Source organism: Asterias amurensis, chromosome 3, assembly GCF_032118995.1.
Source record: "Asterias amurensis chromosome 3, ASM3211899v1".
In the NCBI taxonomy this organism is placed as follows: domain Eukaryota; kingdom Metazoa; phylum Echinodermata; class Asteroidea; order Forcipulatida; family Asteriidae; genus Asterias; species Asterias amurensis.
This window is the reverse complement of record NC_092650.1, coordinates 20,930,737-20,950,902: the sequence shown is the minus strand read 5'-3', so window position 1 is coordinate 20,950,902 and position 20,166 is coordinate 20,930,737. Positions and strand designations below refer to the sequence as shown.

The 20,166-nt window shown below is 36.7% G+C and overlaps 1 protein-coding gene across 5 annotated transcripts; it reads left to right on the top strand.

The window, feature by feature from the left end:
• Positions 1 to 1,735: 1,735 nt before the first annotated feature.
• LOC139934599 (cytochrome b5-like) lies at positions 1,736 to 19,355 on the top strand. Of its 5 annotated transcripts, none has more exons than XM_071928885.1 (8): positions 1,736 to 1,988; positions 2,863 to 2,899; positions 4,491 to 4,582; positions 4,811 to 4,834; positions 5,741 to 5,784; positions 8,463 to 8,501; positions 12,487 to 12,533; positions 17,027 to 19,355. In XM_071928885.1, the coding sequence occupies exons 1-7, from the start codon at positions 1,875 to 1,877 to the stop codon at positions 12,500 to 12,502; spliced, it is 366 nt and encodes a 121-aa protein (XP_071784986.1). In that variant the 5' UTR covers positions 1,736 to 1,874; the 3' UTR covers positions 12,503 to 12,533; positions 17,027 to 19,355. The 5 variants fall into 5 exon arrangements, with proteins under 5 accessions (XP_071784986.1, XP_071784984.1, XP_071784988.1 ...); XM_071928883.1 differs by having other exon boundaries at positions 12,484 to 12,533; XM_071928887.1 differs by lacking the exon at positions 8,463 to 8,501 and having other exon boundaries at positions 1,737 to 1,988.
• Positions 19,356 to 20,166: the final 811 nt, after the last annotated feature.

Below are 20,166 nucleotides of genomic sequence, written 5' to 3'. Positions count from 1 at the left end.
ACAGCATTTTGGTGGAAGGGTATTGCAAATAACATCTGAATCTGGTTTTTCAGCATTACAGCATTTTGGTGGAAGGGTATTGCAAATAACATTGTGTGTATTTATGCGTATATAAACACATTTCATTCTACACTTTTGTAAACACTAAAATACATTATAAATAATATAAATTCGATTTTAGCAAATAGTTTTGAACAATTTCTAAGAGCTTATGTTTTCCCGATTCACTAGCACAACAAAAATTGTATATACAATATATTTCTCTTTAGTCCGACTTTTATTTAAATCCTTGAATTCTTCAGTCCAAAACCGACGCAGCAGTGTCGACCTCGACCAGTCCAAGTCCTTTTGGTCAAAATTCGAGAAGTCATAAAAAGTTAAGGCGACGGCAAAAGTCATGTTTCATGCACTTTAAAGGAAAGCGCATTATACCCCCGTTCAGTAACTACTCCAAAATGGATGACCACAAAAACTTATTTGTAAGACTGTACGGTATAACATTACGAGAAACAAATCAATGTGGTTTGAAGAGGGGGACAAAAACATTTGCACCTGGGAAGCGTTTTGCTATGAAACGTTTCTCAGACTGTGTATTTCACGTCTTCCTTCGTAATAACCGCTCCAGATCATTGGTGCAAGACGTCCCTGTTTTTGTGATCTACCCATCAACGGATGCCGGCCGCCAATAGAGTGCGCTATATCAAATCAAAGTGTATTATCCCCAATGCAAAACTTTGGGATCCAAACTATTATCGTTTTTCAGTAGGCCTAAGCCATCCAATTAATACAACTCGGGCTTGGAGAAAAACAAAAGCAAAGCAATATTTTGCTCCGTCGGGACCCCAGTGTTGTAAAAAAAACCTTTAAAAAAAACAAAAAAAACAACAGAGTTATGTTACAGATGCTGTGTCAGATTTTTGACCCCAAACATTAAAAAAAAATTTTTTGAGTGAATGGTATTTCAAAGAGTATCACCCGCTCTAACGAAAAAAAGGTTAACTTTTACTTTTAATGGTCAGGAACAATGACAAAAATTTAAAACGTTTCTTATAAAACACATAAGAATTGGTCACGTGATATATTGTCGGGATCCCGCCAAAAACTAATTTTGAGCACTTTATTTCACTGCTACTAATAATTGGCCGACTTTTTCGAGCAATGGCTGAAATGAAAGCCTGTAACTTTCTTGACCCCCATCAAAATACCTATTGAATTTTAAATCAAAATTGTTGAGGTAAAATTTGCCAAAAATCTGACATCCATCTTTAAGGTAATGCTGAATCACTAACAGTGCACTCGACAGATCATAACACTCCTTCTAGTAACACTTATTCTAACGGCAGACATCATTCGATTAAAAGAGAGCTTTGAACAAAACATTTAAATAAATACCCGTTCCGATAATCAGGAGAGAACATTAATTTTAACTTATAAAAAATACATCGAAACCCTGTTACATTAGACCCAGGCGCAAGGTAAACAAACCAAGTTTACCCCCACGTGTTGCATGCTGCCGCTAAAGTGTAACAGCGCCCCCCTCTCTCTGTGTTATTACGTCATTCGTCCAACACGGGTACCCGTAATGCAAAATAGTCGAATCTCCTGATACCATTCATTTTACGTGGTACGAATCTACGCAGTGTAAGGGTGAGAGGAAAAGGAAGCCAGATGAAAGTGGTACCCGTTAAAATGTACACACATACAACCACATAAACAACCGCCGACGACCACTGATGATGTATCGATGATGATCACAGAGACAAATTGATCGGGGCGAAATACGGACCACTTCATGCAGCTGAGGGGCGGCTGAACAATCTTCTAAATATAAGTAAACTTTTGCTGCAAAGGGAAGAGCATTCACACAACAAATCATGTCGGAGACAAAGACATATACGTTAAAAGAAATCAAGGACCACAAAACTAGCCAGGATATATGGATTGTAATTCACAACAAAGTTTACGACATTACGAAATTCTTGGATGATGTGAGTACACTTGGACTCCTCCCACCCGGCCCCATTGTATTTGGGATCGGAGTTTTAAGTTTTGTTCTTTCAGTGTCATGAATGTCTGTAGAAAGTCTAGTGCAGTAGTACTGGTAGTAGAGCAACTTTCTTGGCTGGACCATTTCCATCAACTCATCGTTTTTTAGATAGTTGCGATAATCATCATTTAACCCTCCTCAATTTCCATTTACAATTTTCGCAAGCAATGATGTTCCTGTGCTTTTTGTAGATCATGGTCACTCATGGTAGATGTGGGTGGGTCAAAAAAAGTTCGAAAAAGTTCGATTTTTTTTTAACGTTGAGTATTAGAACCTTCTTTATTATGAAATATTCATACTCCGGACATGCCGCATGGAGGAGTCAGTACGCTATTTGTAATTAATGTAGTTATTTATAAATATAATTCAATTTATTTTTATCGTTCGTAGAGGAGAGGGAGTAGAGTCTTGTAGTTGTAGAGAGTACATTTTTACACTCAAAGTCAAGTCAAAGATTATATTAACCAAACAAATTTCCATTTGTTGCTTATTGCTTGTTTTTTGGTATTTTCAGCTGTTGTTTGCTTGTCCCGAAAATCATGTAGAAATTTGGTTGGTAACCTTGTTAATTTATCAAGGCAAAATTTTCATGCTAAGCAAATTTGTGTGCTCAGCAGCTCTATGAAATTGGGCCCAGACCACTGGCTGGGAGTTTACACGCCAAGCGCTATTTAACTCACTGGATCAAACCTATTATTACATGTATAATGATGTCTTTTCTAGGACTTTGCTGTAGTTACCTGTCTAATTCCAATGATGCTTTTGTGCAAAGTAGCTTATTTTATTATTTATTGTCTTCTTTTCTTCCCTTTCAGCATCCTGGTGGTGAAGAAGTACTTCTTGAACAAGGAGGCAAGTTTCGTTCTGATCAAATAGTCAATTCTGAATAAATTTTATCTAGTGACACAATGACCGTGAACTATCGTTAACTATAAATATAGTTAACGATAGTAATATTACGACTTAGGCCGCGTAAAAAACGGTTACTTCAGTTACGGCTAAATTGCGGGCGTCTGCCTATTCTTCAACGCGCTGATCTAGCGGTACCTGTCGCCATTTCGGACACCACCTAAGTTAGCCCAAACTCTGACTAGTCGCAATAGTTAAACAACCTTGGTCGCTTGAAACCAGCCTAATGGTTATGATCTCATTGCTGGTTATCAATAGCCATTTTCATAGCACAGAAAAATTTAAACATTTATTTGTACATGAGGCGCCGGATCGCATTGACATGTTCATGAAAACGAGAATGAGACAGCATTATCGTGTACAGCATACATTATCAAAGCATGGCAAGTAAAATAAAAAAAGGATGTTGATCTAAATAGAAGGGTACCAGCAAGGTTTAAAACAAATCTATAATGTATTCAAATTGAGGAGATTTCAATAGAGTGGGCCCTAGACTTAGAAGAGTAAATCAAAAGGGAAAACAAAAGAAGTACAAATAGTATAATATACAAACCCATTGCTTGAAATCAAACTGCATGTACTTGTTTGATAACAGGGCTCAATTTCATAGCGCTGCTTAAACAGCCAATGTGCTTGCTGCGCGATTTCTATTTCATAGCACTGCTTTATACAGTAAGCACACGTAAAGGCGTGCTCACCTCTCGGTCCGTAAAGGAACACGTTGCCTTGGATTGGTCGAGTTGGTCTTTGAAAAGCGTTTGCAACCATTTGTTATAAAATGCATTATGATTAGAAAAATATTTAAAAAATAGCATCTAATGATCCACACAAGTATCACGCAAAATTGCTTGGTTTTCCTAACCTTGTCGACTACCACTGTGGGCCAAATTTTTGATGCCCATAAATGGCCGACAGTGTTAGTTCACGAAGTAAAAGTAAAACCACGCATTTTCGAGGCACATTTGTGAGGATCATTGTATATTACTTTTAAAATATCTTTCTAACCAATGCATTTTATAATAAACGGTGACAAACGCTTTTCAAAGACCAACTCGACCGATCCAAGGCAACGTGTTCCTCTAAAGGAATCCCACAGTAGGCATTCCATTTTTTTATTTCTCCTGTAAATGGTGAATGCTAATTTTGCTAACAAGGGAACCAAATAATGGTGTTTTTTCATGGTAATTGGAATTGTTAGTAGCCCTGATGAGATTTTGGTAGCCTGCAAAACACATTACCTCTCGAGTCACAGGCACAGACTGGCCACGAAAAGTGATTCATTTTACAATACCATCAACAGAGTTCATTATTGTTTGTGCAGTTGATTTTTGCATTATTTTTCCACTACATGTAGCCCGCCAAACTGGATAATTGTGTAGCCCGGCTGTAAATCTAGTCGGCTGTAGGCTAGTGGGCATGTTGAAATTTGGACCCCTGATGGTAAACCTGTGCAGAACTCTTTATTATTGAAAAGAATTTGCCGTGTTGTTCCAAAGAACCAAGTTAATCAATTGTTGATCAATTTCGTACACAGGAGTCTCAGCAACAGAATCCTTTGAAGATGTGGGACATTCTGCAGACGCAAGAGAACTTATGAAAGATTACCTTATCGGAGATCTAGCAGAGGTGAAAACATCTTGAAAACATTCTTTTGATGAAACAAAAATTCATTGGAAATAGCTGTAGCTTAGCAACCAAATGTGTTAAAGACCCTGGACACTATTGGTCATTGTCAAATACCAGTCTTCTCACTTGGTGTATCTATAATGTATTTTTTTGCGAAAATTATTTTGTGACTTGTTTTACTCATTTTTCAAAAACTATCATTTGTTTTGTGTTTGTTCTGTCCAACAGGCGGACTGGGAAACATCAGTAACGGTGAGCCGGAACTTCCAATTGTTCTAATCATTTTCTACAAATCTATTCCTCGGCAAACTTCTGATAATGATTTGTCAACCATTCTAATAATAACTCTTTGTTTGTCATCTCTGTCCTTACTCTTTGGTTTGTCTATGGGTCCATTGAGAAAAACTGTTGACATAAAGTACTAGCCCCCCCCCCCCAAAGAGGGAGCAAAACACACTTTGTATTTAACACATACACCAAGATAAACACAGTACCTCTATTGTTAGCAGATTCAAAGGTTGAGTCATGAAAGATACAGCTACTGAAGTTTATTTTTGGAGTTTCTCTTGAAAACTTATTTCACAATTAATAGAATAAAATGTGAAATGTTTGAGGGCCATACGTCACACAAGGCAATTTACAGGCAATCTCCAAAAGGAGAATCCATTTACATTTTAATTATCTCGTATTTTTCGTGGGCATCGCAAGACATTGTTTGAAAAATTACTCATGTGCTACCAGTACAAAAATGGTTCCTTAGCATGCACTGCAGTTGGTTGCCTACAAGTTGCCTGTAAAGCATTGCCTTGTCTCACTTACAAGACCCTTACCACTATTTTTCAAAGTAATAGCTCAAACTCAAATAAATTAATAGATTAATTATTTTATATAAAAAAAGCTTACAACTAGTGTACAGCAACCATGTTATTGCTCTCGTACGATGTTAACAATTTCTCATTATCTACCTGTACCACTCTAACTAAACAATGATTAGTATAAGAAACATCTAAATCTAGAAATTAAGGACATTCTAATTCCATTTTGAAAATGCACAGAAAAAGTGAAAACCACTTCTGAGATTTATTTTAAGATGTTTTCAATTTCAGTTTTGAGTTCAAAGCTGTCAATTTTACGAATGACTATTTTTTTAAATTGCAGTCTAACACAGGACCTGTCGCACCGGACTCGGGTTCTTCAGGAAGGTTGGTTCATAACTCGTTAAATGGTTACTTTTCATTTTTCATCATTCTGGTTTCTTTTTCTGCGCACTATTAACCCTCCTACTATGTGACCATCCAATACCATTTTCACTGTTGTTTTGATTGGTACTACAGCCATGCAGTGTATCAAAGGCCTGAAAACTTCATTATTGAAAAAAAGGACAAGGGGCACCAAGGTATTTTCACCCTTTGAGAAAATTGTGAATTTCTACTGTCACAAGCATTTCAAGGGCACCAGGGGGCATGAGTTAGGAAAATGAGAACTATTCCTTGGAGATTGTAAAAACGTATGGCTAGTCCTAAGTTAGGACGAGTAACTTGTCCTAACTTGAGATTTTGCTTAAACTATGGCACTAACATGTGTTTGCAGTATATCCACATCCCATGTAAATGTGTAATTGTTCTCTCTTGCCGGTCGCTGCCTTGGTTATTATACTTCATCTTGCATCGCAGGTTTTCAATGATCGTCATCCAGCAATCTCCGTTTTTCGTATCCCAAGATCAAATTCTAAAAGAAATGGAGGTGTAACGGTTAACCATATAATAAAACGCCCCAGATTGCGGAGTGGGGATTTTAAAACCAAAGATTAATGTTAATATTGGGCTTCATACTCGCAAGTTTTTGAGCTTGCATGCTTTTGCGCTTTGCGCTCAGAGTTCAGTTTTTTTTTAACAGCCTATCACATCCCTGACAGCGTACACAGATTTAGCTGCTGATGCTGCATACTCCTAAGAAGTTGAGGGTGTGTCAGGAATGGAACACATAGTATTACATGTAGTGAAAGGCACTTTGATACAAAGTATTGTTACTGTATCATACAAAACCATATTGGATTATGTTCAGGTTTTATCGTAAGTAATTTTAAGTTGGGGAGGTAGTGCATTCTGCTCTAGCAGCCAGGCTACTACACAAAGTCATTAAAGTTGTTGTTGATGGAAAAGGGATAATTTAAGGTAAAAATATAGATATAACATCCTCCAAAAAAGCAATTTTAGCAGGACTTTACTTCCATGTTTTTTGTTGTTGTTTTTTTCCTTTTGAACTTTAAGTATAAATACATGCGGCTAGTGAAAAATCCTGCGGACGATCAAGAATTTTGGTTGACTCGCTCGCCGGGCAATTGAAAAACAAAAGTTAAGGGAAACCCCTGACTAGTGGATGAAACCCATGCCAACATCCTTACAGACTGTGAAGGGGGTAACTGTGTTTCAGCCCCAGGAGTAGGCGTCAACGTGCCCTTGGTGACAGTTGATTTGGGCTATCGACCCAAATGGGTCGATAGCCCAAATCAGTTAAAGGGTGTACATTATGTACTTTCTGTAGGACAAAAAACACAATGTCCACAGATTTACACTAAACTTACACAGTTTGAAGATAATGATATTAGAAAGCTTCCCTGAAAATATTACGTGCTGAGGTGCTGTAGTTTTGGGGAAATTAGTAAAACAATGTCATGAAAATAGACCAAAATTATTTTAAGCATTAACGTATTTTCATGACATTGTTTTACTCATTTCTCAAAAACTACAGCACCTCAGTAAGTAATATTTGAAGGGAAGCTTTTAACTATCATTATATTCAAACCCTGTAAGTTTAATGTAAATCTGTGTACATTTTGAAAAAGTACCCAAATCCTTTAAGTGGAGCCCCCACATGTCTGTTTGCTTGAAGTATATTTTTAGTCTACATTTGGTTAGCCAATAGATGGTACAGTTTTGTCATTTGTTTCTTCCCGAGCTGTTTTAACTTCCATGTGTGGTTTGATGACACAGTTATCAACCATTTTGTTGCAGTTGGTAAATTAATATGTTTAACTGAAATGGGGGAATTTAACTATGTGAAATGACATGGACAATATCATTGTGAAATAGCTGTCTTCTGGGTACCAGCTGCCACGCCATAGTAAATGCGTTGTATATAGACAGCGTTCTGAACAATACATGCCGCGGAGTTGTGTGTGTTTGCACAGCATAAGAATGAGACAAGGGAAAATCAAAATTAAATCGAGTATAACAATAATTGGGGCAAAAGTTTCACAACTCCTCGGCTCAGTCGTCGAAAGACGAAGATGAGTTTACTGTTAGGATTTTCAACATTTGTCAACACCATTACATCACACAGGCATGTTTTGCACCATGTTTGTTCTCATTTAAGAACAAAAGTGTTTTCATGTAGAATACTTTAAAAACAATCTTTTTCTTAGAAAAGTGACACTGGTTTTTGTTCATCTACTATAACAATATTATAAGCCGCCCAAGCGTATAAACTGCAGCAGCATTTCAAAGGGCAAAAATTTATGTATTGGCCACGACCTATCTGGCGAAGACTTATGGTACTTTAATGTTTATTTCTATATTGTCTCTCCACCCAGGGGTAAATGGGTACCTTTGAGGGCAGAGATACCTTATGTGAATGATTAGCTTAGAACTCAGCTGTTTACTCCCCAGGGAGCTGGGATGGTTTAAGGCCTAGTGACCAGGGGTAATAATGCTGGAAGCGCTTTGAGACGGCCTTCGGGCTGTGATTGACATTTATTATTACTTTTATTTAGCCCTGCGGATTGTCTTCATTTTGATCTGGAAGAAATTTCTGAGAGACAGGCCCTTTTCATTGTATCTAGTCTTGTGTTCACGTCTTTGCATTTCCATCTCCTTTCCAGTGGTGAAAACAGTCGGACAAATCAGGTCGAATCAAAATGGTACTAGCCGTCAATTTCCCTCCCCCTTTTTTTTTTCCCTCTGGAAGCATGTCACCCACATTGTTGTGATTATGAACAGTGTTGTAGCTGCAGTGCTGGGTGGGCTTGCCCAGAACTAACACATTGTCGCCAAGCACTCTAAGCAAAATACACTGTGCTGCCAGGCACAGATTTCCCACAGATTTCCCTTTGGCGATGATGGCCCCCCACATCTAAACATAAATAATTTTGTTGAACCATTTGCCCTTCAGAGACTAAGTTGGATTTAGAGCCCACCCCTGAAATTGGTGTAGCTACAACACTGATTCAGAATCGTTATTAAAAAAAAACCTGTACTGAGACCATCTGCTTTTTTAACAATCAGAGCTCACACCGATTGCCTCAGCCCTTGCTCGGGCACTGCTAATAATCATTCCAGTCCTGTGACATGATTCCACTGGCTCTTAATTTTGCGCTCTCTTACTGCATTCTAATCATTCTGCTTTAGACTTGACCTTGAGTAGACACAGTTCAACTAATCAAAAAAAAAAAAAACATGTTTTGCACTTTCTGTTCAGGGGCCGCCTCCTTTTTTTTGCGAAAAAAGAAGAAGAAGATATATTAATTGTAAACAATCCCAGAACAAAACATTTAATTTTGAAAAAATATCCCAGCCAGTCATTTTTTGCAAAGTGTGTCGGCCAGCTATAAAAAAAAGGCTCTCCCCCTTACTTTTTTCAAAAAGGCAGGACAGTAAACATTTATTTTGTTCTTGCCTTATCATCACAACTTTTTTCATCACATGTGTTATGGGTATATTTCCTGTATGTCTTTTCTTTTTTTTTTTACTCAAAAGAGTGTTTGAAAAATATTCATTTTTACAGGATAATCTTATACATAAAACTAACTTAGGTAAAATTTTCAATTCAAGAGGTCGTTGTGTTTTTTAGATATTGCCAAATCTCCAGAGCAGTTACATATATGTCCATGCGGTAAGAAAAGTTAATAATAGAGTACAAAACCTGAGCAATGTATCAGACAGAAACATTTTACAGATTCAAGTTGTTGGCGTTAAAAACTGATACATTTTCCATAACCACATTACTTTGAAGAAAATGATTCTCCAAATGTATACTTTCCATCTAAAGATAGCTGGCATAGAATAAAAAACAAACCTATGTACATGTATACTTTCCATCTAAAGATACGTGGCATAGAACAAAAAACAAACCTGCCGTCGGTTTCACCAAACTCTTCCTTACTTAGGATTAATCTGTAGGATGTAAACCTTAGGATAAATCCTTAGTTCGAGATCTTAGCGTTTTGTGAAAAATCGGCTGCAGCTCTTTTCAGTGCCAACAATTCTGCGACAGAGTTCTATTACCTGGTTGTACCTGCAATTTTACTTTTGTTTGTAGTTTATTCTAACTATCCACCCCCATGCAAAGCTAAATTATGTTTTGTCTTAAAGGATTCAGGAACTTTTTGTAACACAAAACACAATGTCCATGGATTTATTTTTAAAGTTACACCGTTTGAAGAAAATGATAGTAGAAAGCTTTACATTATCTTTAAATATTACTAGCTGAGGTGATGTACATGTAGCTTTTGAGAAATGAGTAAAACAATGTCACAAAAATTCGTTTTGCATGCAGACTAAAATTATTTTTGTGACTGGTTTTACTAATTTCTCAAAAACTGCTGCACCTAAGCAAGTCATATTTTAAGGGAAGCTTTCTAACATCATTATTTTCAAAAAGTGTTTGAGTTAAATGTAAATCTGTGGACGTTGTGTTTTGTGTCCTACAAAAAGTACCCAGACCCTTAAAGGCAGTGGACACTATTGGTAATTGTCAAAGACTAGCCTTCACAGTTGGTGTATCTTAACATATGCATAAAATAACAAACCTGTGAAAATTTGAGCTCAATTGGTCGTCGAAGTTGCGAGATAATAATGAAGAAAAAAAAAACACCCTTGTCACACGAAATTGTGAGCTTTCAGATGCTTGATTTCAAGACCTCAAATTCTAAATCTGAGGTCTCAAAATCAAACTTGTAAAAAATTACATCTTTCTCTAAAAATACGTCACTTCAATGTTTTATACTATCAACCTCTCCCCATGATAATAATTATTTTGAGTAGTTACCAATAGTGTCCAATGCCTTTAAAGACAATAAGGTAAATGAAATATGTCAAGTTGTTTTTGCAAGTAATTAGAAAGATATAATCACATCAGTTAATTATATCGCTAGGGGTTTGCCAAGGGCATACTTATTTTGATAAATAGTTGGGGCAGGGGTATGTATAGAAAGACATTGACGTCCATTTACAAATCCCCAAATTCTACTCGGTCAATGCATGATCTAGAAAGAGGGGCTTTGTTTTAACTTTATATACAATTACCAGCAGTTGTGTGTTTTCCAAGCAGTTGTCACTAATGCTGGTACATGCAAATAAGTTAACACAAACATTGCTGGTTGCTCTTAGCATAAAGTTTATGTTTACTTCATGTAGATTCACAATCATTGCATTGTTTAATCAGAAAAGTTCGTCTCAGTTTTGTGATTTGTTTTCTTTCTCGACTGCTTATTGCAAACAGGCACATGTGGCAGTTTTACTTAAAGCCATTGGACACTTTCGGTAAACAGTAATGTCCACACTTCGTCTGTCACAACTTATATATAAAATAACAAACCTGTGAAAATTTAGGTTCAATCGGTCATCGGATTCGGGAGAAAATAACGGGAAAATCCACCCTTGTTTCTGCACGTTTCGCAGTGTCATGACATGTGTTTACTATAATCCGTATTTCTCAATGTCGAGAATTGATAATTGTTTGCATTTCATGGAATAATATTTCAAGAGAAGTCTTTTACCATTACCTTCTGTAAACCCTGTAAGTTATCTGTAAATCTGTGAACTTTTATTTTTTTCCTGTTCCGTAAGTGTATAATGGCTTTAAGGCAATGCTTTAACAACACAATCATTAAAGAAACTGGACACTATTGGTAATTGTCAAAGACCAGTATTCTCACTTTGTGTATCCCAATATATGCACAAAATAACAAGTCTTCAAAAGTTTTGGACTCATCTAGTCGTTGAAGTTGCTTGCAAGAGAATAGTGAATGAACAAACACACATGTTACACAATTTGTGTGCGTAATAAAAGGCTTCAGCTGAAGTCTTTATTACTTGAGTGAGAAAGGACCTCTTTCTCAAAAACTATGTAATTTCAGAGGGAGCCGTTTCTCACAATGTTTTGTGAGAAATCAACAGCTCTCCTTTGCTCGTACCAAGTAAGGTTTTTATGCTAACAATTATTTTGAGTAATTACCAACAGTGTTCAGTTCCTTTAAACCATTCCACAATCCACCATCATGCCTCATATTATACCTCTGATTCATTTTAATTTACATCACTTTGTTTTTGATGTCACTCTTTGTTAGCTGAATATTTTTTAGTCATCAGACTTTGTTTGATATTTTAAAATAAAAATGAACAAATGAATAAATGAATAAACTCAGCAGTGAATGAATTTAGCCATCTGATAAAAAAACACAAATACAGGTGGTAAAGCAAGGGGATTTTTGCTGTTGGAATTAGTTATGAAAGCCAATTGTCTGACAAGATATCCTTTTTGGGTAGTGTCTGAAAGCCAGTTTTCCAACTTGCTGTTTTGTATACGACTAAGGGTGTGTAACGCAGTCGTGTTTGTGCGCCTGCTTAAGAATAACAGGTTAAAAAAATCTAACGATGAACTAAACAACTTTTTTTAATTCAAAAGATTGGGGTGCTTCTCAAGGGATTTTGTGTGAAAAGTCTATGGGAGGTTCTTAACTACAGGGGAAAAGGAAAGAACAAAAGATGTCTCCACAGGGATGCACACAATATTTGTGTTTTGCTTTTTTTTTTTCATCTTTTCGTTCAAACACACTTTTCATCAAATTCTGATGTTTGCAGCTTTTCACTTTTTTTATTTTTTTGTATGTATTTTTTTCTCAGTAGCTGCTCTCTCTCTTAATGTCATATCAAGTCTGATGCCCCGTGTCAATGTGAGTCACCATCTCGATTCATTTGTTCAAATTTCACTTGGATCTTTCAAAGTGTTTTTTTTTTTTTTTTTTTTTTCCTTTTGTTAGAAAATGTAGATAACGTACCTGGTAATAAGTCAAGAGCTTTTCATTTGTCAGACAAACGTGTGTAGATAATGTGCATATTTACATGTAATTCATTAGTTTTTCCTTTTGTAATACATACATGTATATAATGTGCATGTATAACTCAAAGAGTTTTTTCTTTTGTTAGAAATGCATGTTCATATTCCTGTATAGGTCAGGGGTTAACCTTGTCTTGGACTTAGATAACGTCTTTGTCTTAGAAATAGACAATGTGTTGGTATAAAGTCTTGTCTTAGACTTAGATAATGTCTTTGTCTTAGAAATAGACAATGTGTTGGTATAAAGTCTTGTCTTAGACTTAGATAATGTCTTTGTCTTAGAAATAGACAATGTGTTGGTATAAAGTCTTGTCTTAGACTTAGATAATGTCTTTGTCTTAGAAATAGACAATGTGTTGGTATAAAGTCTTGTCTTAGACTTAGATAATGTCTTTGTCTTAGAAATAGATAATGTGTTGGTATAAAGTCTTGTCTTAGACTTAGATAACGTCTTTGTCTTAGAAATAGATAATGTGTTGGTATAAAGTCTTGTCTTAGACTTAGATAACGTCTTTGTCTTAGAAATAGATAATGTGTTGGTATAAAGTCTTGTCTTAGACTTAGATAATGTCTTTGTCTTAGAAATAGATAATGTGTTGGTATAAAGTCTTGTCTTAGACTTAGATAACGTCTTTGTCTTAGAAATAGATAATGTGTTGGTATAAAGTCTTGTCTTAGACTTAGATAACGTCTTTGTCTTAGAAATAGATAATGTGTTGGTATAAAGTCTTGTCTTAGACTTAGATAATGTCTTTGTCTTAGAAATAGATAATGTGTTGGTATAAAGTCTTGTCTTAGACTTAGATAACGTCTTTGTCTTAGAAATAGATAATGTGTTGGTATAAAGTCTTGTCTTAGACTTAGATAATGTCTTTGTCTTAGAAATAGATAATGTGCTGGTATAAAAGTCAGGTTCATGCGAATGCAATTTTTATAAAAAATTGACGGCACCGAGCTGTTTTTGCAGCGAATGTTTCTCAAGAGTTCAGTTCATGTCAACTGATGCAAAATATTTGTTGCAAATTTGTGCCGTCAAGATTTGTTTTGCATTCGCATTCATAATCATAGGGTAGTTTTGTATGTCACGTCATGTTTAGAAGTAAAGTTTTGATGTTGGTGATTTTTTCGTCTAACCTTGTATGATTTTTGTGTTTGTTTTACACTCTGTGTTCTGCTATTGACTCATTGCTTTTCTCATTGCTTCTCATTTTCACTGTTTTACCTTTGTCACTGTTTGTGCTCAGCTGTGTGCACAGGGTCCTCATAGATAGCAGTTGAAAGGCTACCCTGTCTAAATAAAAACTTAATTTAGTATTTACTTTTATGTAACATTTTGTTTGTTTGATGATACGCTAGATTTAGTGTTTCAAAGAATATGTCTTGTATGTACAAGTAGGTGACGCAGTCATGTGTATTTATTTGTTTTGTTTTTTAGTTCAAGTTTGTTTTGTTTTAAGTTGTCAGTTCATTTGTCGTACATGTATTTTACTGAACAAATTATTATGTTGTCTTATATGTTCTTTTAAATTTGTGCCATTTATATTTCTTCCTGAGTAGTTCGACTGTTCGTTTTCTTGAAAGACACTGGACACTGTTGGTATTGTCAAAAACCAGTCTTCTCACTTGGTGTATCTCAACATATGCATACAATAACAAACCTGTGAAAATTTGTGCTTTCAGATGCTTGATTTCGAGACCTCAAAATCTAATTCTGAGGTCTCTAAATCAAATTTGTGGAACATTACTTCGTTCTCAAAAACTACGTTACTTCAGAGGGAGCCGTTTCTCACAATGTTTTACACTATCAACAGCTCCCCATTACTCAAAACCAAGTACGGTTTTATGCTAATAATTATTTTGAGTAATTACCAATAGTGCCCACTGCCTTTAACTTACTTACGTTACTTTTTCACCGTTTATTTGTGACTGTTGGCTTGAGGTTCAGGTTCGTGTTGCAGGTTGATGATTATTGTTAGGTTTCCCTGAAGCGAAACGTAAGACTCTACTATAATTTGAATAGTCCTACTGTAAGTGTGCAAGTCAAACCAATTTAAGTCACTGCATGAGTCACAATTTTTATACAGAAACTGGAAAAACAGCAGCACGCCCAATTTTTTTTTTTATAAAAGAGCATCCAATGTGATCTTTTGTAGTGTTAACCTCTCGATTTGTTAAGGGTAAACAAACAAACTGTATTCTCTCTTTATCCCTGATGCAACGACAAATTATCTGTAGTATTTGAGAAATAAGTACATGTACTGGTAAAATCTACATACATGATTATCTCTGATTATCTCTGAGACAATTTATGTGGGTGACATTGTTTTACTCATTTCTCAAAAACTACAGCACCTTAGCAAGTAATATTTTAAAGGAACACGTTGCCTTGGATCGGACGAGTTGGTCTAAACAAAAGCGTTTGTAACCGTTTTTTATAAAATGCATATGGTTGGAAAGATGTTTTAAAAGTAGAATACAATGATCCACACAAGTTTGCCTCGAAATTGCGTGGTTTTCCTTCTACTGTGCGAACTAACATGGTCGGCCATTTATGGGAGTCAAAATTTTGACCCCCATAAATGGCCGACGTGTTAGTCGACAAGGTAAAAGGAAAATCACGCAATTTCGAGGCATGTTTGTGTCGATCATTGTATTCTACTTTTACAACATCTTTCTACCAATATGCATTTTATAAAAAACGATTACAAACGCTTTTCAAAGACCAACTCGACCGTTCCAAGGCAACGTGTTCCTTTAAGCGAAGCTTTCTACCATCAATATCTTCGAGCCGTATAAAGTTTAATATAAATCTGTGAACATTGTGTTTTGTCTCTTACAAAAAGATACCCGAACCCTTTTGAGTCGATGTACAGTAATAGTTAATAACAGTGAAACTCTACATGGTTGACAATAGCATGGCATGACTAGGGTTTTGAGTGGCACAAAGATTCACTTTTGCTGGTACCCATGTTTTTTTCCCTAATATTTTTTGTTTAAGCCATGCTGCTGCACTGCTTTTGGCAGCAGACACTCAGTGTCTGATGTAATCGTAGCCAGAAAAGGGTCAAAGGTCATAGAATGTAATAATATGTTGGGACAGAAGCAAATGTGAGGTATCATCAAATAAAAATGAAGGGTAATCCAGTAAAAGAATAGCATGAGATATAAACGAGGTAGTTGACATGTCCAACCATGGGCACCACGCTGATTCATACCTCTCGTCACTATCGTCTGATGGGATGTACTAAAAACAAACAGCACTGATTGCCCCCTTTGTTTTTTACCTTTTTTAAAAACTTTTGAGCGCTTGCATTGTGCTTGTATGTAGGATGCTTAGAATAGTTTGCATGTTTCAAACGAATCGTCTTTTTACACGGTCACCCTTGGAGTTATCACATTATCAAAGAAGAATAAGAGGGGACCAGTTGCTCTTTGACTGGATGCCTCTTTTGCGAGTTCCCCCATGTACTTGAGCCGGCGTGCATAGGTTTGCGATTGGCCACAGGGCTTATTAAAACATGCTAGATTAATGAACCTATACCATGGGGTTGAGTAAGCAAGGCATGCTTGGAAAAAATGGCGCAGAGTGATCGATCACTCGCGAGGTTTGGTAGTAGATGACTAAACTAAACGTTCTCAATTCTTCTGTGTGTAGGGCTTAATTTATGGAATGTGGAAGTGTCGTGACCGAGCACTTAAGAGCACTGAATTCAAACTCTGGTGTTTCTGATCAGCAGACTGTGGGTTCGAATCCCCAGCCGTGACACTTGTGTCCTTAATTAAGCAAGACACTTTACCATTGCTTCGTCCTTCGGATGGGACTAATAGCCGTTGGTCCAATGTGTTGTGTAATACATGTAGAAGAACCCAGTGTACTAAACGAAATGAGAAGGGGTTAGCCCCCCGGTGTTCCTGGCTGTGGCTGCTGTATGCTTTTGTTTTCAAAAAATTAAAACTTGTACTGTAATACTCAAACTTATATTTTAGCTTTCGATCCAAACTGGACCTTCTTCAGAGGCATAAATAAGTACAAACAAATACATATATCCATTTATAGAAAAAAAGAAGGGAAAGGGATTAAGGGAAGGATCCAGAAAAAAAAAACGGGAAAATGATAGCCAATCAAAGTTTCTGTTTGAAAAATATTTTTGTAATATATATTTGTTGTATATTTTTGTAATATATATATTTACATGTACAAGTATGCGATTTATTGGCGAGGTCTTGGAGGGCACACCGCTTTGATGACATTTCTTTTTCACTATTGCCTTACCCTGGACGGAATAAATGAACCAAAACTAAAACTTTGTTTGAATCTTTTCGTTACAGTAATTTAGCCCAGTGGATCATTCCAACCATCGTCGCCCTCGGTGTTGCGCTTCTTTACCGCTTCTACATTGCTGGAAACTGATGAAGGGTCGGGGACCATCCCGGAGGACTAAATATATCTATTTGTAATTCAACAACAGCTCCAGACTAAACTCAAAATCAAAAATACATTTACCGGATGCATAAATTCATTTTTATCTCGGCTGAATTATAAAATGTGATGAATGATAAGAGTTGTTTAGTAAACCCCCCATATGAAATCTGTCTTGCGGGTCCTTTTTTTCTCTACCTCGATGATGATTTTATCAAATGCAAGATTTGATGTGATAGTTAATCTAATAGACCACTTCATGAGGCCCTGCCAAGCCCTGCCTAGAACTGCTTTCAATGGTTAATTAAATCTTGGTCCTTAGCGGCACATTGTGTCGCACACTAACAATGCAGCTAGCCAAATGGCGGCAGCTTGGTAAAATGTTTTGTACCAGGATTTGTTTTGTGACAGAATTATGTGCTGGTAGGGCACACATTAGCAAATTGTATTTTGTTAATTCATGAAAAAGCTTGATGGGTAGGTCCATTGATTGAAAAAATGAACACAATGACAACATTTCACCTATTCAGTATTCATTTTTCTTTCACTCCCTTGATTTAAGTATACACTATTTTGTTAACAACAATGTATCTTAATATAATTAACTGCTAGATCAAGGGCAATTTTCTACCTTCTGCCCAGCTAGTAATTTCAACGATGCTGTACATAAATGCTTCTGTTGTATGTGACCACTTGAATAGGGGAATACCGAAGCCTGGTTCATACTTCCTTGAATAGGGGAATACCGAAGCCTGGTTCATATTTCCTTGAATAGGGGAATACCGAAGCCTGGTTCATATTTCCTTGAATAGGGGAATACCGAAGCCTGGTTCATATTTCCTTGAATAGGGGAATACCGAAGCCTGGTTCATACTTTATGCAAATGAGAATGCAAATAAAAAATTTACGTCAAAATTTGCAACAAATAGTTCCCAACAGTTGAACTATGTGCAACTCCTGCGAAACTTTCACTGCCAAAACAGGGCTGTGACGTCAAATTTTTTATCTAATTCGCATTCGCAGGAAGTATGGTCCGGGCTTGCCTGTTTGATTGTAATATTTGTAGACATATAAAGTGTTAATTTATGTAGAACTGCTTGTATGTATGCTGCTGCCGATTCAAATGGATTACTATTTTTATCATTTGTACCTCCCAACAATGCACAGTTTTAATATGTTTAGTAGTGCTCTTTATTGTTAGTAGTTAATGATGAAAAATAGGGGTGTCGGAACATAGGGGTGTCAGAACATAGGGGTGTCGGAACACAGGGGTGTCGGAACATAGGGGTGTCAGAACATAGGGGTGTCAGAACACAGGGATGTTAGAACATAGGGGTGTCAGAACACAGGGATGTTAGAACATAGGGGTGTCAGAACATAGGGATGTCAGAACATAGGGATGTCAGAACACAGGGATGTTAGAACATAGGGGTGTCAGAACACAGGGATGTTAGAACATAGGGGTGTCAGAACACAGGGATGTTAGAACATAGGGATGTCGGGACAGAGATGTGTAATTTCAACATCTAGATGTATACATGGGGACATAGATGATGTGTTTAATAAACCCCAGATAAAGCCTGGACCATATCGAGTGCAAATGCAATACGAATTTTCACGTCACAGCCCGCCCTGTTTTCACTGCTGCGAATGTTTCACAGGAGTTGAGCACAGTTCAACTGATGCGAATAAATTGTTGCGAACTTGTACGTCAAAATTTGTATTGCATTCGCACTGCTTCCTGGACAAGCTCTGTCTAGTTCACTGGGGCATGATTCGTTCACTCTCTTTGACGATTCCTTTGCCAAGCAGTCTGCTGAAATTTTCAATTACGCCGTTGCTCAGGGCAAAAAAAAAAACTAACTGTGCCAGACTTGAACCCATTAAAGGTATCTACCCATGTAGTTATAAGGACCCCTGTGGCCAGAAAATTGTGGTTGATATGCTGCGGCAACATTAAAAAACACCTACATTAACTAATTTTGATGGTTAAGGATTATTAATACTATTGATTTGGAAGCAAGAAATTTTATCTTGGTCATTATTTCTATTGAGCTTAGTGTCGGTAGAGATCAAGTTATGTGATAAGAGTAATCACCAACATAATTTTAATAGCGAGAGCAACTAAATTAAAATATTATGTAGAATGAATGGATTTTAAGAGACATTTTTAAAAGTTTAGACTTTGGAGCTGTATGGTGGAGATAAACAAATAAAGATGACTAGATTACTACAGAATGTTTGTTTTCTTCTAGACAATTTTTTCTCATATTGTTTTTATTGTGGCGAACTTGAGCAGAAGTAACGAGTAGCCCTTGCTATGGCATGGCCATTGAAGAAGAGGCTTTTTCAGCATTGTAGCCACAGTTGAGTCCATCAATGTAGCCACAGCCAAATCAATCAAGGTAGCCACTGCCTAATCCATCACTGTAGCCACAGCCAAATTCATCAATGTAGCCACAACCGAATCCATCAATGTAGCCACAGCCGAATCATCAATGTATACAGCCGAATCCATCAATGTAGCCACAGCCGAATCCATCAATGTAGCCACAGCCGAATCAATCAATGTACACAGCCGAATCTATCATTGTTGTTTACAGCCTACTGTGGCTTCATTGTCTGGGTGGTCGAGTTGGCCGAGTGGTATCTTTCGTCACCTTCCAGGAGCAAAACCAACATCTTGCATCTCCATTTAAAGACTGTGGACACTATTGGTAACTGTCAAAGACCAGTCTTCTCACTTGGTGTATCTCAACATACGCATGAAATAACAAACCTGTGAAAATTTTAGCTCAATTGGTCGTTGAAGATTCGAGAGAATAATGGAAGAAAAAACAGCCCTCGTGGCACAAGTTGTGTGCTTTCAGATGCTTGATTTTGAGACCTCAAAATCTAATTCTGAGGTCTCAAAATCACATTAAAATATTTAAGTGAGAAATCAGTTTGTTCTTGAAAACTGTGCGTTACTTCAGAGGGAGCCGTTTCTCACAATGTTTTACACTATCAACAGCTCTCCATTGCTTGTTACCAAGTAAGTTTTTATGCT

Bases quoted from the DNA above. Each gene is read 5' to 3' on its own strand.
- LOC139934599 (XM_071928882.1), top strand. From the start codon at position 1,875: ATGTCGGAGACAAAGACATATACGTTAAAAGAAATCAAGGACCACAAA. The intron at 1,989-2,862 runs GTGAGTACACTT...CTTCCCTTTCAG, and splicing joins TTACGAAATTCTTGGATGAT to CATCCTGGTGGTGAAGAAGT. The intron at 4,835-5,740 runs GTGAGCCGGAAC...TTTAAATTGCAG, and splicing joins ACTGGGAAACATCAGTAACG to TCTAACACAGGACCTGTCGC.